The sequence below is a fragment of the Diplotaxodon limnothrissa genome, linkage group LG7 (genome assembly GCF_057381915.1).
Source record: "Diplotaxodon limnothrissa isolate DT_005_m linkage group LG7, D_limnothrissa_male_GT1.1, whole genome shotgun sequence".
In the NCBI taxonomy this organism is placed as follows: Eukaryota; Metazoa; Chordata; class Actinopteri; order Cichliformes; family Cichlidae; genus Diplotaxodon; species Diplotaxodon limnothrissa.
In genome coordinates, this window is record NC_140602.1 from 70,443,903 (window position 1) to 70,463,836 (window position 19,934).

The 19,934-nt window shown below is 46.7% G+C and overlaps 1 protein-coding gene across 1 annotated transcript in view; it reads right to left on the bottom strand.

The window, feature by feature from the left end:
- LOC146629778 (uncharacterized) overlaps window positions 1-19,934 on the bottom strand; it is a 75,004-nt gene that overhangs the window by 17,478 nt on the left and 37,592 nt on the right. The window contains exons 5-6 of the mRNA XM_085358884.1: window positions 14,064-14,108; window positions 12,875-12,997 (exon numbers count right to left, since the gene is read on the bottom strand). Of these exons, the coding sequence (XP_085215010.1) occupies window positions 12,875-12,997; window positions 14,064-14,108 (168 nt within the window). The remainder of the gene's footprint in view (window positions 1-12,874; window positions 12,998-14,063; window positions 14,109-19,934) is intronic.

Sequence of the window (19,934 nt, forward strand, 5' to 3'; positions counted from 1 at the left end):
ACAAATATGCAGGAGCAGATTTATGGACACACTTGTATGTAAGAAGTAAGATTTTAAAGTTTATCCTGGTTTCTACGGACAACCAGTGAAGCTGCTGAAGAACTGGGGTAATATGAGCTCTTGACGGAGTGCAAGTTATGACCCGAGCTGCAGAGTTTTGAAGAAGTTGGAGTTTATGAAGGGACTTTTTAGGGAGAGCAAATAGGAGGAATTAGTAGAGTCCATGTGAGTAAACTGGTGGCACAGCTGTGGATGCATATAAGGCAAAACACAGAGCCTGTTTCTGTGACATGGGAACATCAAGAGATGTCAACAAAACACCAGGAACAGAACTGTGGAGCTCCATAAGTGTGGCTCAGTTTGAATACAATTTATTGCCATTTGCAATTAAGAAATACAGATAGTTTCTGTCTTTACTCTTAAAGTTAACAAATATGTTTTTATATTTATCTAAAAAATAAACATTTAGTCTGATTTGATGTTACAATTAAAAAAGTGTTTTGATCTGAAGGGTAAATATCTGGTTTCCACTGTATATTTGATGATTGTCAGCACAAAGAGGGAGAGAGAGGAGCAGAGAGAGAGAGGAACAGAGAGGGAGAGAGGAACACAGAGAGAGAGAGGAGCAGAGAGAGAGAGGAACAGAGAGGGAGAGAGAGGAACAGAGAGGGAGAGAGAGGAGCAGAGAGAGAGAGGAACAGAGAGGGAGAGGAACAGAGAGGGAGAGAGAGGAACAGAGAGGGAGAGAGAGGAGCAGAGAGAGAGAGGAACAGAGAGGGAGAGAGAGGAACAGAGAGGGAGAGAGAGGAGCAGAGAGAGAGAGGAACAGAGAGAGAGAGGAACAGAGAGGGAGAGAGAGGAACAGAGAGGGAGAGAGAGGAGCAGAGAGGGAGAGGAACAGAGAGAGAGAGGAACAGAGAGGGAGAGGAACAGAGAGAGAGAGAGAGAGAGAGGAGCAGAGAGAGAGAGGAACAGAGAGGGAGAGAGAGGAACAGAGAGGGAGAGAGAGGAGCAGAGAGAGAGAGGAACAGAGAGGGAGAGGAACAGAGAGAGAGAGGAACAGAGAGAGAGAGAGAGAGGAGCAGAGAGAGAGAGGAACAGAGAGAGAGAGAGAGGAACAGAGAGGGAGAGAGGAACAGAGAGAGAGAGAGAGGAGCAGAGAGGGAGAGGAACAGAGAGAGAGAGAGAGGAGCAGAGAGGGAGAGGAACAGAGAGAGAGAGAGAGGAGCAGAGAGAGAGAGGAGCAGAGAGGGAGAGGAACAGAGAGGGAGAGGAACAGAGAGGGAGAGAGAGGAGCAGAGAGAGAGAGGAGCAGAGAGGGAGAGGAACAGAGAGAGAGAGAGAGGAGCAGAGAGAGAGAGAGAGGAGCAGAGAGAGAGAGGAACAGAGAGAGAGAGAGAGGAGCAGAGAGAGAGAGAGAGGAGCAGAGAGGGAGAGGAACAGAGAGGGAGAGGAACAGAGAGAGAGAGAGAGGAGCAGAGAGAGAGAGGAACAGAGAGGGAGAGGAACAGAGAGAGAGAGAGAGGAGCAGAGAGAGAGAGGAACAGAGAGAGAGAGAGAGGAGCAGAGAGAGAGAGGAGCAGAGAGAGAGAGAGAGGAGCAGAGAGGGAGAGGAACAGAGAGGGAGAGGAACAGAGAGAGAGAGAGAGGAGCAGAGAGAGAGAGGAACAGAGAGGGAGAGGAACAGAGAGGGAGAGAGGAGCAGAGAGGGAGAGGAACAGAGAGGGAGAGGAACAGAGAGAGAGAGAGAGGAGCAGAGAGGGAGAGGAACAGAGAGAGAGAGGAACAGAGAGGGAGAGGAACAGAGAGGGAGAGGAACAGAGAGGGAGAGGAACAGAGAGAGAGAGAGAGGAGCAGAGAGGGAGAGGAACAGAGAGAGAGAGGAACAGAGAGGGAGAGAGGAGCAGAGAGGGAGAGGAACAGAGAGAGAGAGAGGAGCAGAGAGGGAGAGGAACAGAGAGGGAGAGGAACAGAGAGAGAGAGAGAGGAGCAGAGAGGGAGAGGAACAGAGAGAGAGAGGAACAGAGAGGGAGAGGAACAGAGAGAGGGAGAGGAACAGAGAGAGAGAGAGGAACAGAGAGGGAGAGGAACAGAGAGAGAGAGGAACAGAGAGGGAGAGAGGAGCAGAGAGGGAGAGGAACAGAGAGAGAGAGGAACAGAGAGGGAGAGGAACAGAGAGGGAGAGGAACAGAGAGAGAGAGAGAGGAGCAGAGAGGGAGAGGAACAGAGAGAGAGAGGAACAGAGAGGGAGAGGAACAGAGAGGGAGAGAGGAGCAGAGAGGGAGAGGAACAGAGAGGGAGAGGAACAGAGAGGGAGAGGAACAGAGAGGGAGAGGAACAGAGAGAGAGAGAGAGGAACAGAGAGGGAGAGAGGAGCAGAGAGAGAAAGGAACAGAGAGAGAGAGAGGAACAGAGAGGGAGAGGAGCAGAGAGGGAGAGGAACAGAGAGAGAGAGGAGCAGAGAGGGAGAGGAACAGAGAGGGAGAGGAGCAGAGAGGGAGAGGAACAGAGAGAGAGAGGAGCAGAGAGGGAGAGGAACAGAGAGGGAGAGGAACAGAGAGAGAGAGAGAGGAACAGAGAGGGAGAGAGAGGAGCAGAGAGGGAGAGGAACAGAGAGAGAAAGGAACAGAGAGAGAGAGAGGAACAGAGAGGGAGAGGAGCAGAGAGGGAGAGGAACAGAGAGAGAGAGGAGCAGAGAGGGAGAGGAACAGAGAGAGAGAGGAACAGAGAGGGAGAGGAACAGAGAGGGAGAGGAACAGAGAGAGAGAGAGAGGAACAGAGAGGGAGAGAGAGGAGCAGAGAGGGAGAGGAACAGAGAGAGAGAGGAACAGAGAGGGAGAGAGGAGCAGAGAGGGAGAGGAACAGAGAGAGAGAGGAACAGAGAGGGAGAGGAACAGAGAGAGAGAGGAACAGAGAGGGAGAGAGGAGCAGAGAGGGAGAGGAACAGAGAGAGAGAGGAACAGAGAGGGAGAGAGGAACAGAGAGGGAGAGGAACAGAGAGAGAGAGAGAGGAGCAGAGAGGGAGAGGAACAGAGAGAGAGAGAGAGGAGCAGAGAGGGAGAGGAACAGAGAGGGAGAGGAACAGAGAGGGAGAGAGGAGCAGAGAGGGAGAGGAACAGAGAGAGAGAGGAACAGAGAGGGAGAGGAACAGAGAGGGAGAGGAGCAGAGAGGGAGAGGAACAGAGAGAGAGAGGAACAGAGAGAGAAAGGAACAGAGAGAGAGAGAGGAGCAGAGAGAGAGAGAGAGGAGCAGAGAGGGAGATGGAGAATGAGGACAGAACAGAGATGAACAAGAGCAGGTGAGACACACATGTTAGTCAAATGGTTGTTTACCAAAAGTATCAGCGTATCACAGGTCCTCGTGTATCTCGTACCTTGTGTTTCTTTTTAGGTTTGTTATTTTTCAAATTCTATATTTATTAAGTTCTGCAGCTTGTTTGCACAACAAGGCTAAATAATTATATAAATGTTTCTGAATCTAAACAGTGGACTTTGGTAGAATTAAAAAATAAGTGTACTGCAGGTCTATGATGATTTTTACTGCTACTATCATCTAGTTCTGATTCTGGTTCTGTCTTGATTAAGTTCTAAGTAGTCCTGATTTTGAACTGTTGTAGTCCTGTTTAGTTCTGGATCAGTTCTGGGTCTGGTTGAATTGGGGTTTGGTCCTCATGTCTTGATACAGCCCTGATTTTGTTCTGCCTTGCTGCTGAATTAAAAAAATAGTTTTTTAATTAAGCCCCCCCAATCCCACATGCATACTACCCTTTAGGGCTAGGCCCCGGGTGTATCAAATGTCTGCCTCCGCCTCTGGTCCTCACCCACAGAGGGGACGTGTGGATATCTGCTGAGGACATTGGTAGAAACCTCAGACTGAGAGCAGAAAGTCCTGCTTTGAAGTGAATTCATGGTTAATTAGTTTAAACAGATTTGGCTGTGAGCTGCACGCAGACACACAAACTGCTGTGAGATAATGTGAGCTTTAATTTAACCCAACAGGACTTAACTCTCTGCTAAGAGCCACATTCAAGGACGGTTATCCCATCGCCATTGTGTGTTGTATTAGAACATGCCGCTAATTGTGTTTCTTAATGTGATCTAATCAATCTGAATAAGCGGCCTGTGTGAAGGACACGAGGATACGAGTGCATTCACAGCGAGGGACAAACATTTAGAAACATTTGTATTTAAATCTGCTCAGTGAGCGAGCTCACATTAACTCTGACTGTGTGTGATGGTTTCATCCTGCTCAGATAAGCTGACATGTTCCCCTCCCACAGGGTCAAAAATCCGTCACCGTCACAGCTGCAGCAACACTGGTGCAGTTTTACAGAGCTGTGAAGTCTGCAGCAGGAAATCAGAGTGAAGTCATCTTTTTTCCGTCTATCCATCTGTCCGTGTGTCTGTCAGCCCACCATCCATCCATTCATCCGTCCATCTGCCCATCTGTCTATCCATTCAACCATTCATCCATCCATCCATCCATCCATCTGTCTATCCATTCAACCATCCATCCATCTGTCTATCCATTCAACCATCCATCCATCTATCCATTCATCTGTCCATCCGCCCATCTGTCTATCCATTCAACCATCCATCCATTCATCCGTCCATCCGCCCATCTGTCTATCCATTCAACCATTCATCCATCCATCCATCCATCCATCCATCCATCCATCCATCCATCTGTCTATCCATTCAACCATCCATCCATCTGTCTATCCATTCAACCATCCATCTATCCATTCATCCGTCCATCCGCCCATCTGTCTATCCATTCAACCATTCATCCATCCATCTGTCTATCCATTCAACCATCCATCCATCTATCCATTCATCCGTCCATCCGCCCATCTGTCTATCCATTCAACCATCCATCCATTCATCCGTCCATCCGCCCATCTGTCTATCCATTCAATCTCTGGACTCTCCACCATTTGACCTTAGAACTGAAGAAGCTTCTCGGATGAGAGGTGAAACGTCTTCAAGTAACTTAAAGAAGTCCAGACGCTTTTCTTTGCAAGCTCCTTTGACTACGATGACCTGGATGACTGAGAACCTTCACAGGCATATCCATTCAACCATTCATCCATCCATCTGTCTATCCATCCATCCATCCATCCATCAGTCTCTCCATCCATCCGTCCATCCATCAGTCTCTCCATCCATCCATCCATCCATCCATCCGTCTATCCATTCAACCATCCATCCATCCGTCTATCCATTCAACCATCCATCAATCCATCCATCCATCCATCTGTCTATCCATTCAACCATTCATCCATCCATCCATCTGTCTATCCATTCAACCATTCATCCATCCACCCGTCCATTCGTTCATCCGTCCATCCATCCATCCATCCATCCGCCTATCCATCCATCCGTCTATCCATCCGTCTATCCATTCAACCATTCATCCATCCATCCATTCATCTGTCTATCCATTCAACCATTCATCCATCCACCCGTCCGTTCGTCCGTCCGTCCATCCATCCATCCATCCATCCATCCATCCATCCATCTGTCTATCCATTCAACCATTCATCCATCCATCCATCCATCCGTCTGTCTATCCATTCAACCATCCATCCATCCATCCGTCCATCCATCCATCCATCCATCCATCCATCCATCCATCCATCCATCCATTCAAACATTCATCCATTCATCTGTCTATCCATTCAACCATTCATCCATCCATCCATCCATCCATCCATCTATCCATTCAACCATCCATCCATCCATCCATTCAACCATCTATCCATCCATCCATCCATCCGCCCATCTGTCTATCCATTCAACCATTCATCCATCCATCCGTCTATCCATTCAACCATTCATCCATCCATCCATCTAACCATCTATCCATCCATCCATCCATCCATCCATCCATCCATCCATCCATTCAACCATCTATCCATCCATCCATCCATCCGCCCATCTGTCTATCCATTCAACCATTCATCCATCCATCCGTCTAACCATTCAACCATCCATCCATCCGTCAGTCTGTCCGTCCTTCCATCCATCTTTTCCGGTATGGGAGTGGGTACACTCTGGATGGGTCACCAGTCCATCAGAAAGAAAGACTTCCTGCACATGTCTGAACTTGCTCATGATGACCTTTGACAGAACAGCAGTATCTGATACTCTGGGAAGAAGACAATAAGAGCTCTACAATAACCATCAAAGTGGACTGACTCTTCTTCTCCACATTTTTAAGTTTACAATGTTTAGTTCTATTTTTAAGCACTGGGTGCTGCCCCTCAGCAGGCTTCAGAACCTAGCTAATCCTAAGATAGCTGGTTGAAGGGGAGAAGCTAAACAGCTAGTTTCAGAGAGAGGGTGCACTGAGGGGCTGCACTGAGGCCCAGTGTTGTCAGATATTATTTTGAATCGTGAATCATGGAAAACTACTCTGGTGAAGTCCAGGAATAATAATGTGGAGCTGAAAGCAGCAGATCCACTTTTCAGAGTATATTATTTTTCTTTGTGTGTAAAGTTCTCATTGGCAGCTGTGCTAACACTACGGCACAAACACTGCACACAGAGACACAAAGATGGACTTACAAACTGTGTGTCCGAGTGAGTGGAAGAGGAGAAAACAGAAAACGTTAAACTTAGTGGGAGAATGAAGGGCTTGTTTCAAATATCAGACTGTAATCCTAATATTAAAGTGACTGTAGGAGGAATCATGGTCATTTTCTGGTTTTTTTTTAAAATGGAGTTTCTTGCCCTTCTTTAACTACTTGCAGTGGTTTTTGATGTCTGTGGATATATAATCCCACACAACTCATCAGTCCTCCGTGCATCCGGAGGGAGGATCGAAGCTCGTTTTGCTTTAATACAGCAAACATTTGATTCATGACTCATTCTGATGGATGTTAAAGTCGTCCTGATGCGAGTCCTTGGTAAGATGCTGCGTTTCCTCCTCACACTGCTTCATCAGAAGCCCCTCCTCCTGGTCCTGTTATTTGGACCCCTTCCCTCGTGGTGCTGCTCTAAACTGGATTAAACAGCCTGAACATCGTTTTCTGCTGTTTTCCGCCCATTTAATTATGCCGCACTGATGTTCCTCATTCAGCCAACAACCGTGAGCGTGAAAACCGAGCGGGGCGCCGCCATCACAGGAACAGGAGGGGAAAAACCTGTCAATGTCCACAGGATGCTTCATGGAGGTTTATTTTGGCAGCGTGCCCGTGTTGGCGGCGAGGTGCAGACTGACCACTAAGCCCAGAGTTTTCATTAAAAGGTGCTAACTGAAGCCGGCCTCACCCGCCGGCCTCTTCCAACACTCGACCAGATTGTTCGTGCCTCCACCTCAGCCTCACACAGGCAGGTGTTCAAGACTGCAGAGGACACATTTATTCATTTCCTCGAGTCAATCAGAGGCAAAACTTACTTTTCCAAACTCAAACATCGAATGCTTTTCTTCTCAGAGCAGATTATTCTGCATTTACGGCAATGCTCTGACGAGCCATAGGCTGAAAGAGTCAAACTGATCCGGACGAGTAGAAAGCACTGATGCATCTGAATAACGATCAGCTTGAATTAGAGTCCAGAATCTGTTAGTTTGAATGAGTTTTTTCTGACATCTTTGATTTAGAGTCTACTACAGAAGCAAGGACACATTCTCACAAACACCAGCAGACTGAGAGACCTGCAGGCTGTCTGAATGCAGGATCTCTGGATCGTGCACAGTGCAGGGATTTTCTGTTCCTTTAAATGGTTAACAAGCCAACTAGAACACGGGCCAACTCAACGAGCCACAAAAGCTCCATGTTACACATTTGCAAACATGACAGACACCTGTCCGCCTCAGCGGGACACTCGGGCCTCCGAGAGACGCTCACAGCCGTTGTCCTCGCACAGATCCGGGGGTAGCGCCGACAGTGACCCGGCACAAACCGCCGACTGCCTGCCAACAGTCGGGCTCGGTGTGCCGAGCATCTGTCGGCCCTTTGGAGGTGGAGGAGGGACGCGCGGGATGAGTTAGCGCCGCTCGCCTGGAAGCAGCAGGCAAAAAGCACATCAGAAAGGCGTCAGCTTCACTCCTTCCGTTTTGATCAAGCGAGGCATGAAAAGGAGAGCAACGCTGTCAAGTGGCGAGAGGGCTACGCCATTAATGTTGTTATTTCTGCACGGGGAGGTCTGTGCAGCTAATGGAAGGGGGGGCACATTAGGCGAGGCCATATGGAGGGGTCCCTTTGCCGGAGCTCTTGAATAGGCAGCTTAGAGCTGTGTGAAATTCTGCTTGTGTAGAGTTTTCAAAGACAGCCTGCAACAGCTCTGCCATATGTGGCGCTCTGAAAAGCCGGCTCTTTATTGGCTGTGGAGTCACACTTTGACTTAACAATGAATATGAGGAACATATGCTGGGACGGGGTCTCAAAGAGCTGCAGGAGAAGAAAGGAAACCACAGATCGATGCAGGAGCGCCGCTCACAAACAAGGACAATCTCGCCGTTCCCGAGATCCTCCGCTCAGCACCGTGAAATCAAACCGCCACCAAATAAAAGTACAGAGGCTCCGGCGAATGGCTGTGGAGAAATTATCAGTCCCTCCCATCTGCTGGGAGCCGAGCCGCCTCCCTTCAGGCTCGCTGTCTGCTCAGATATTAATTACCATGTAATTACAATATCATTACACACGCCCGCTGTCTGGCTGCTGGGCCGCTCCAATCGCACGCAGGCCTAATGAGCGTGGACCCGCCATCCCGATGCGGCGTCCAAGGCGCGCAGCGGAAGGCCAGTCGGCGCCGGCGTGTTTGAGCCCCCCGAAATCTCCAGACCCCGAGACACAAAACAGCTCAACGAGCTGACCACAGACAGGAAGACGCACATGCGATAAGGCCGTGTTGTTGCTGCGTTTCTTCATTTTATCAGTTTGATAAAATCTCTGACTTTTAATTTTTTTTTTCCATATTTGTGTCCGTTTCTGTCTCTTTGTCGTTGTTTTGCGTTTCTTTGTATTTGTGCTTCTTAGCTTTCGGCAGGGTTTAGTCTCTGTGCGGTGGTTCGGCGTCTCTGTGCACGCCGTGTTCGGTAATCCGTCCATGTTGCTGTGATTAACCTGATGGCAGGCTGTCAGAGCTGTCAGCCTCTTTGAAGAGAGGGCTGCACGGCTCGCAGCGCAGTGCTGCATTTCTGCAGGTGTTTCAAACAAACACACAGGACGTCTGAGTGAGGCCAGTTTACATGAACTGAATTTTACATTAACCCCGCCCTCTGCTCGCGTGAACGTCCGACTTGTTTAAACTCGCCGTGGTGACGGGAGACAGGAGGTGAGGGAGCTGCTCTCTGTGATATGGGCGCTCAGCTAATTGAGGCAGAAGGCAGAGGTGTTCTGTTGTGTTCAGATGATTCATGTTAACGAAGCCAAACTCACCCCCTTCATGTACGGCAGGTTTGCATCACAGGAGGCCGTCAGCGGCAGCCGGAAAGAGTCAGAACACAGAAGCCGATGAATTCACAGTGAAACAGCCTGAGAGCAGGACTGAAAACAGGAGGGACAAAAGCTGCTGGCTGCTAAACTACTGTCCAAACTAACGTGGAACAAACACATCCCGTCGATTGATTTATTGGTCATGACCTTTCACTCATTCAAGAGTCGAAGTGCTGCTATATTTATTACTGCACTGCAGTGGTTTGTATCATATCTATCTAATAGACTCCAGTTTGTGCATGTAAATGGAGAGTCCTCTTCACACACTGAGGTTAATTATGGAGTTCCACAGGGTTCAGTGCTAGGACCAATTCTGTTTACATTATACATGCTTCAAATTCAAATTCAAATTTTATTTGTCACGTACACAGTCATACACAGTACGATATGTAGTGAAATGCTTGGACAACTGCTCGTGACCTAAAGAAAACAAAAAAGGAAAAGGCTATGAATAAGATAGGAAATAAATATGAAAAATTAAAATGCTTCCCTTAGGCAGCATCATTAGAAGACATAGCATACATTTACACTGCTATGCAGATGACACCCAGCTCTATCTGTCCATGAAGCCAGATAACACACACCAATAAGTTAAACTGCAGGAATGTCTTAAAGACATAAAGACCTGGATGGCCGCTAACTTTCTGCTTCTTAATTCAGATAAAGCCAATAAAACCTGTCAGTCACTTTGTGTTTACACACCTCTCTGCATTTAATCATTAGTTATTATTAATCTCTGGCTGCACAGCGTGCCTTTGTCCTGTCCTCCCTTCACTCCTGGTTTTGGTGGTGAGACGGTAAAGTTTTATTTTAAAGGTGAACCTTCTGTGTTTCAGTTTGCATTACACTTTTTCTATTTTCAGCACAGCACAGCTCAAAAACAAAAATGACAATTCATGCAACCTACAAGTGGGTGCAATAACAGGTAGGTGTTCTGCAGCAACCACTCCCCAGGGCACATTTTTCCCTAGCAACTGGAGGTTACCATGTGGTCGCTGACCGGTCTCTGGGCCTAAATCCACGTATGTTGGTCCCACCCAAGCCTCTGTGCTGGATGGATGTTTTACCCGTGGTTCCACATGCTAGCTTCATTTTGTTATCATTTGTGCGTTTATATGAATTTTTATTTATTTTGGAGCATTTTCTCCACCCTTCAGAGCTTTTTACCTGACCTTGTGAATGCAGGCAGTCTGCTATAAAACATTTTGTACTAGAATTAAAGAGTTTGTAGGTACAAACGTGTTTCGCCTGCATAAAGAGAATTGATGTAAGTGTGAATATAACCACAGTGTATGTTAAACACTTCATGGATCAGGTTTCATTGAACAAAATCATTTTTTCTGTGTAAAAATCTACAGTGTGACTCCTCGGTTAGCTTAAGTGAAGCTGTTATAAGCTCAGCTTTATTCATGAAAATGATTACAGCTCTTCTCACACGTCAGCGTAGTTTACTCAGGACGGTCCAGACAGTAACCATGAAGCCTCCGTCCTCAGTCTTCTGTTTATCTGATCCTCGTCCTCACCTGCTGCCTGACTCTCAGCAGCTTCTTATCCAAACTAATAGGATCATTACCCCCCCTCCATTCATTCAGCTGCACTCCCCTTTCTTTCTTTTCAATAAGCAGATTACTAACGTCTTTGTTGCTCTTTGAACATTTAATTTCCTTAAGCCAATTATTTTGTGAAAGCGTCCGGCTCTGAAGCCATTTATCGACGTTTGCTGACAGCGTGGTGACGGCAGAGCTCAGGTGGAGCGGCAGGCTGCAGCATGGAACCAGAGGAACACTTATTATTAAATGAACCAATTATTACTGTCTGCAAAAGTAAAGCCACACCTACTTCCTGCTTCCAGTAGAGAGCCTCAGATTAAAGGCGGTTCCTGTCCAAAACAACACAACAAAGTTAGGAGGCAGACTGGGAGCTTTGAAAGTTTGGGTCCAGAGGTCAGTTCATGGTCTCCAATGAGCTGAGGCGAAGCTTAGCAGGAAGCTGCCTGTGAGGACTCACTGCTGCCTCTGCTGGGCATCAGAGGACCTGCAGGTTTTGATGTTTAATTGTTGGTTTTCACTTGTTTTTGGCGAGATGTAGTAAAAGAAAACTCAGTCAGACAGAGACCAGTCGGTGATTCTCTGGAAACCTCCGGTCGCTGGAGAAAACCATGTCACCAGATCAGTGGCTGCTGTTGCTGGCTGTCACCAGATGAAATCAGTCACAAAGACGGTGTTGCACCACCGTAAACGGTTGTGTTTTTACACTGCAACCAAAACATTTCCGAAGGTGCAGTTCTTATTGTGAAGGCAACTGTAATTCTCTTCATTTTGGGGTGAGTCGATCTTCTGTTCTTCGACTGCAGCTAGCTCAGAATGCTGCTGCACGTCTTTTGACTGGCACTCGTAGATGCGAGCACGTCACCCAGTTTTATATTCACTTCATTGGCTGCCCGTGCATTTTAGGATCATTTTAAGCTGCTTTTATTTGTTTTTAAATGTCTGTCCAATGCTGCCCCTCTGTACCTCTCTGAGCTCTTCATCCACACATACCCTCCCGGCCCTTCAGGTGGGCAGACCAGCTCCTCCTGAGCGTGCCCAGGACTAATCGTGAGCTCAGAGGGGATCGGGCGTTTACTGTGGCAGCACCAAAACTGTGGAATGAGTTGCCTTTACATGTTAGACAGGACCTTCCTTATCTGTTTTTAAATCACGTCTTAAAACATATTTATTTACCTTGGCTTTCAGCACAGCAGGACTTGTTGATGTCTCTTAATATGTTTCTTATTAATTACATTATTTTTAATTTTAAGATATTCTATATGGAATTTAAACTGTTTTCTCTTTCTTCTATATTTGTAGCACCCCTAACCCTTATAAATAAAGATGCTATGCTATACTTCGAGCAGACAAGCCAGCATCTTCTATACAGATACGGGCAACAGGCTTTCAGTGCAGCATGGTCAACCTCTCTGTGACAGGTTCCACCCACTGACACCAGCTACCACCCACCAGCTGGTTGGTGAATGCACATATTTCCATGGGAGACCGGCCCGTGTGACCTTTCTGTTCTCTAATCCTCCTCCGTGAAGCTCTTTGAGCTGCACGTGTGAAACAGAAATAATTCAGTCATCCTATGAAAATATGACCTGTGAGCAGGTAAGCAAGTGTTTTACTTACAGTGATGAAATCCTGACGAGGTGAGAAAAGAGGAAAGGAAAAAGGAAAGAGTTCAAGTGTTTAGAGGATGAATCAGAATAGCGGCGTGCTCACTATCTCCGCCTATAAGTCCTACTGCACGCGCTCCAGCTAATGCACCAGACTCTATTCAAGCATCGCTGTGTGTGTAACAAACACTGATGGCTTTAATCCAGCAGCTACTGATCACTAAATGACACCTTCTGCGTCAGAGCACCGCACAGGAGCACTAGGTCTGAAGCGGACCTTCTTTAGCACGAGCCCGGGCTCCTGAGCGAGCAGCCGGCGCTGGGTGGCCACGTTCCCCACGGCACAGCTCTTCAGCCACTCCTTCTCCAGAGGATCCAGAGAAACCCTGTGGAACAGAGACTGGGGGAGGAAGGGGAGGGAGAGGAAAGGAGAGGAAGGTGACCTCCATCTGTATTTAAACTATAACCGAACACCAATGAAGAAGCGACGAAGCCCAGGCTGTCTCCGCCCCCTGACATTTGGAACTGTTGAGCGAGGTGAACGTGTTTGTCATCAACTTTCAGTTTGATGCTAAAAACTGATTTTGTAACATTTCCTCTAGTGTCTTGATTTTCTGTCATAAACTGGCGTCCTCGTTGTCCTCTAGCCAAGGCGGGGGCTGCTGGGCGGCGGGCGAGCGGGGATCCTGACGCCATTAGTGGTGTTTATTGGCCAGCAGGGTGCTGCGAAGCACCACCCAGGCCTTTAATCAGAGGCCTGCCGGGCTGTCCTCACTGTTTACCTGATAGCTCCGTGTTAATTACACAGCCTGGGCGGGCACAGAGGGAGGCCGTCCTTCAGCTTGATGGCACGCCGTGGCGGCGAGCAACACGGCTAACGGCTCGCAGTCGACCCTGATGCAGCAGGAAGAAAACACGTCCAGCTCAGTGCACGTTTAAAACTTGTTTCCAGCACAGAGACGTGTTTTCAGTCAGCTGCAGAGGAAACCTGCCCTCAGCTTGGCGTAGGCGTCCGAAGGGCTGAGACTCAGAAACCAACCGAGAGCTGTACACTCATGGACACCAGATAGTAGTTTAGTCTGGTTTGGTCTGATTTGGAGCTCGTGTTGGACTGACGAGAGGCTGGACTTTACCTCGGTCAGTAAAGTATAACTGGTGTCGCAGCAGACGCTGGTTAATCCAAGCCGGAGCCTGAACAAACTGAAGCCACAAACATCGATCAGACTCCGCGATCTGGACACGAATCAATAACGAAACTGTCGCTCTGCAAACTTACAGCCCAGTAACAGGCGGACAGTTCCTGCTGGGTCCAGTCAGACAGCAGCAGGAGGCCATCACAGCCAATGAGCAGCCAGCGCTGTGTCATTATGGGACATCACCATGGGAACGGCATTGGGGGGAGGGTCTGTTTCAGCTCTTTCACACACACACACACACACACACAGCGAAGGCTCTTTGTGTCTCACCATGACGGAGGACGTTGTGACGCTCCTCATGTCGTCCTCCTCGCTCTGCCAAACAACAACAACACAAACTCATCAACATTCACAGAAAACTTTTAGCTCTGACATCCCCGTCAGACAGAATCTTTACACCGAGTTCTCAGCACAAAATATTTCTACTGCTTTGACATACAGCGCTCCCTCGTTTATCGCGGGAGTTACGTTCTAAAAATAACTAGCGACAGGTGAAATCCACGAAGTAGCCAACTTTATTTTTTACAATTATTATAGATGTTTTAAGGCTGTGAAACCCCTCACCACACACTTTATGCACTTTCCCACACAGGCATGAACATTTTCACACTCTTCTCTCTTGTTTAAACGCTCTCAAAGTTTAAACCTTCGTAGAAAAATAAGTCCAGTGTTATCGAATGAAACCAAAGATCAAATCAGCTGCCAAAGAATTCAACAGTAACGAATCATTAACGAATCAATGGTGCGGAAGTAGACAAAGCAAGAAGAATGAGATGAGTAAAGTTTGACTTATCTGACTGTTTTGTTTCCTTAATGCACCTTATAATCCAAAAAATATGGTAACTTCTGCCTTTAGCACAGACCTTCCCAAAGTGTGGGGCCCGCCCCCAAGGGGGGGCACAGAGCCATTGCAAGGGGGGGGGGGGTAAGAAAAGGGGAAAAATAAAAAACAACGCTTGGACACTGCTAGCACGGCGCCCACACAAACGCAAAGCAGGAGATGAAGCATCGCTGAATATGTTTCCAAACCAACTTCATTCTAAGCCAAAGAAAATATGGTGAAGCAAATCTGCCCTTTGGCTTCACCTGCACAGGTGCTGAGGCAGGTCTCCCTGCAGGTCTTCCCTGCGTCGGGAGCAGCGCTGGGCTGTTTAAATCACGGACAAACAGGATCCCACAGTTGTTTATATTTTTAACCACAGAGAGGCATTTTTGAAAAATGTATTGACAGCAATGTTGAACATTATTACACAGGAAAAAACAACTACATGTAAAATAATCACACCGTGAGCCTCTGCCTTTGTAATGGAGGGACAGTAACTGCGTGTAAACCTGCAGACAGTCAGATTAACAGTATTTCGTCTCTATCATTCTGCGATTCATCTCCTGTAAACAATAACGTGGCCACAGCGTGGCGTGAAAAAGGCACATAGCTTTGACGCTGCGTGACCAACTCTGCATTCCTCGTCCACACGGAAACGCAAAAAAAGGAGTTTTAAAAGTCTCAGTTTTCGGTGATTCGAAACGCCGTTTACGTGGACGAAACAGCTGCGTGTTCAAAATCACCCGTGTACGCAGCGTAAAAGAGTTAGTGGTTTATTTATTACTACCTGCAGTTTACTTGTATTTGCTTAATTGTTTACTAAATGTTTGAGGTGTAAAATAAACCGCAATGGAGCAAAATATGGGCGTGTGTGGGTGGAGGACGTGTGCGTGCGCGCATTTTTCTTATAAAACAAAGGCAGCAAAAAAAGTTTTAGCATGTCCAGAAGTCCAACTGTTTGTGCGATGGTTAGCATCTTCCTACCGCAGGAGCCTCTGACGGTGCAAAGCGTTTCGTCGACAGTGTTGTGTTTGCTTGGGAGAAAACTTACAAACATGCAGTGCAGCACTTCAGAGTCACACTGTAGAGATGAAAGATTTACGTAAACTTGACAAGCTGAACGCATTCTGTACTGCACAGGAGACACGGCGCGAGATTGATTGACAATGGGCTAGGCCACAAAAGGTGAACCGCGTTATAGCGAGGGACCACTGTATTTTAAAAGTTTATAACATTATTAATTGTTCTGAAACATCCTTCAGAGCGTTTGGCGGCGTGTGAGCACAAACCCGATCAGTGAAATCTGAGCGATGCTGTAGGACGACGGGTGACTCCACGCCAGATTTTGGTTTTTCTTGGAAAAGTATCCAGTTTTTTCTTCACATTTGTTTTTACATGTTTCTGAATGTCATGAAATATTAGAGTTTTTTTATTTTTAGATTACCGTATTTTCACGACCATAAGGCGCACTGTGCTAAAAGGCGCAGTCTCAGTTATGTGTGCCATTACTGTATTTAACACACACATAAGGCGCACTGGATCATAGGGCGCATACAAGTACCGTATGCGTATTTAAAAATAAAGCGGGAGCAAACCTGAGTTCGGTACCTTACTCACATTTCTATTGCCGGTAATCGTCATCATCAACAACACACAAGCATACAAGTGTGCGTATTTAAAAATAAAGCAGGAGCAAAACAAAGTTTGGTACTCACATTTTTATCATCAATCAAACCCATGGAAGTCCTCATCCTCTGTGTCTGAACAGCTGCGCTAAATCTCCATCAAACATGCCAAGTTCACTTTCTTCACTGTCAGAGTCACTTTCCGTGCCGTGCGGCTCCTCGGAAACGATGCCGGCTTTTGCGAAAGCTCGAACAACAGTGCCAGCAGACATGTTAGCCCAAGCATCTACAATCCATTGGCAAATTGTGGCGTAACTCGCCCGGCGCTGCCTTCCACTCTTAGTGAAACTGTGGTCTCCATCGGTCATCCATCGCTCCCAGGCCGCTCGCAGCCTTACTTTGAACGGGCGGTTCACACCGATGCCCAGCGGTTGGAGTTCCTTTGTCAGGCCTCCCGGAATGACAGCAAGCTCACAGTTCCTTTGTTTCACTAGTTTTTTCACATCGGCTGTGAGATGGGCACACATAGAGTCACAGATCAACAGCGATGGTGATGCGTGGAAAAAACCACCTGGTCTCCTTACATACACCTCATCCATTTCCTCATCCATCCAGCCCTTTTCATTTGCCTTAATGATGATTTCTGCTGGAAACTTCTCTTTAGGCAAAGTCTTTCGCTTTAAAATCACCATAGGCGGCAGTTTCTGTCCATTAGCATGGCAGCCAAGCACAACAGTGAAAGAAGACTTTTCGTGCCCCGTTGTGCGTATCGCTACCGTGCTGGTCCCCTTCTTCTCCACAGTGTGACTCACCGGGATGTCAAAAGTGAGCGGGACCTCGTCCATGTTTGTGATGTGGCTGGGCTGGATGTGTTTGTCGGCGATGTGTTTGCTGCAGTAAGAGCGGAAGATGGCCAGCTTTTCATTATAATCCACTGGAAGTTGCTGCGCTACCGTAGTCCTGGTCCGGATGGAAAAATGGCACCGTTTCATAAAACGAAAGCACCAAGACGGACCTCCTTGGAAATGTTCAATGTTCATCTCTTCAGCTAGTGAAACTGCTTTTAGCCGAATGGTGACCGTCGAAACGCTTCTCCCACTCGTTCTTTGCTCGATGATCCACCGCTCGAGTCTTTCCTCCAACTCGGGCCACCTCGCCTTATGTCCGCGGAAACTCAGCTGCGTTTTGACCTGCCGGAGCTTGTTTTCCAGCTTCCTCCATTTGCGAACCATCGATTCGTTAATCTTAAATTCTCTCACTGCTGCTCGATTTCCATGTTCCTCCGCGTAGCTGATGGCCTTCAGTTTAAACTGTGCTTCGTAAGCGTGTCTCTTTGCCATTTTCAGGGTTGTTAAAACAACGATGTCCTGCATAATGCACATACCTGTTCTTTTATACAGGTATGTGCGATTGTCCCGGTATATACGATCAACGCCCACACTTCACCCTTTAACGTTCTCATGGTGTTCTCTACTACGTCCTCCTTACAACACACAGGGCGCACTGCACTATAGGGCGCGCCGCACTTTTTGAAGAAAATCTAAGACTTTTAAGTGCGCCTTATGGTCGTGAAAATACGGTAAAATATTACTTTTTTTTTCAAATATTACATAACTCTCCTAAATTAGTTTACTTTTCAAAAAAAAATGCAGCCACATTTTTTCCTGATGCTGAATGATTTTTGATTGGTGTTTGTTTCCTGAGTGGAAGCAGAGTGGACCTGCAGCCTGCGTTCACAGGACATGCATTCATAATTATCTCTGGGATCATTTGTGATGTGTTTGCTGTGTGAACATCATGTAAGGCTCCAGCAGACTGACAGTGATGCTCCCTGAAGGAGCGCTAAAGGCTAAAATCTAACGAATCCATTAAATCCCTAAAAAGACGGTTACAGCTCTCAAAGGCTCGATAAAACACACTTCAGAGGACTCTGAGAGGATGAGGCAGCTTTCATCTCTCAACCTGACATATTTATTTACAGTCTGTGGTGAGCTTGGCAGATTGGAGGGGTCTCCTCTCGGCGTGTTAACGAGCGCCGTTCGTTTATTCTTTCATTTCTTCCCTGAATAAATCCCTTTCATGTTCGCTGTTTCAGTCATTGTGTCGCTCGCAGTCCTCTTCACTTCTCCAGTCGCTCTTTGTGTCATCGGGAAAATAAAAGTACAGTTGACTCCCCAGACTCCACCGATAACGCTTGCTGTTAGGATAGAAACCGAGTCGAGGAGTAAAAACCCGTCAAGCCTACATCCATTATGTCAAACCTCTGGAAACGTAGCTACACTGATGTCTGCAGCTGTCGGCGAGTGTAAGGGTTTCGTCTCGACACAAGCGTTCGTAAAGTTTAGTCTTGCAGCACATGTGCAGCATACAGCTGACACTGTTTGATGTTTTCAGGTAAAGACTAAAGGTGTTCCAGACTGACTGTATTCGAATGATTGCGGGAAGAATTGTTGAAGACTGGTATTTAGACTAGTTTTAGACTGGTTTAGACTGGTGTTGGACTAGTTCTAGACTGGTATTGGACTAGTTTTAGACTGGTATTGGACTAGTTCTAGACTGGTGTTGGACAAGTTTTAGACTGGTATTTAGACTGGTATTGGACTAGTTCTAGACTGGTATTGGACTAGTTTTAGACTGGTATTGGACTAGTTCTAGACTGGTATTTAGACTAGTTTTAGACTGGTTTAGACTGGTGTTGGACTAGTTCTAGACTGGTATTTAGACTGGTGTTGGACAAGTTTTAGACTGGTATTTAGACTGGTATTGGACTAGTTCTAGACTGGTATTGGACTAGTTTTAGACTGGTATTGGACTAGTTCTAGACTGGTATTTAGACTAGTTTTAGACTGGTTTAGACTGGTGTTGGACTAGTTCTAGACTGGTGTTGGACTAGTTCTAGACTGGTATTGGACTAGTTCTAGACTGGTATTTAGACTAGTTTTAGACTGGTTTAGACTGGTGTTGGACTAGTTCTAGACTGGTATTTAGACTGGTGTTGGACAAGTTTTAGACTGGTATTTAGACTGGTATTGGACTAGTTCTAGACTGGTATTGGACTAGTTTTAGACTGGTATTGGACTAGTTCTAGACTGGTATTTAGACTAGTTTTAGACTGGTTTAGACTGGTGTTGGACTAGTTCTAGACTGGTGTTGGACTAGTTCTAGACTGGTATTTAGACTAGTTTTAGACTGGTTTAGACTGGTGTTGGACTAGTTCTAGACTGGTATTTAGACTGGTATTGGACTAGTTCTAGACTGGTATTGGACTAGTACTAGACTGGTATTGGACTAGTTTTAGACTGGTATTGGACTAGTACTAGACTGGTATTTAGACTAGTTTTAGACTGGTTTAGACTGGTATTGGACTAGTTCTAGACTGGTATTGGACTAGTTTTAGACTGGTATTGGACTAGTTTTAGACTGGTATTGGACTAGTTTTAGACTGGTATTGGACTAGTACTAGACTGGTATTGGACTAGTTTTAGACTGGTATTGGACTAGTACTAGACTGGTATTTAGACTAGTTTTAGACTGGTTTAGACTGGTGTTGGACTAGTTCTAGACTGGTATTTAGACTGGTGTTGGACAAGTTTTAGACTGGTATTTAGACTGGTATTGGACTAGTTCTAGACTGGTATTGGACTAGTTTTAGACTGGTATTGGACTAGTTCTAGACTGGTATTGGACTAGTTC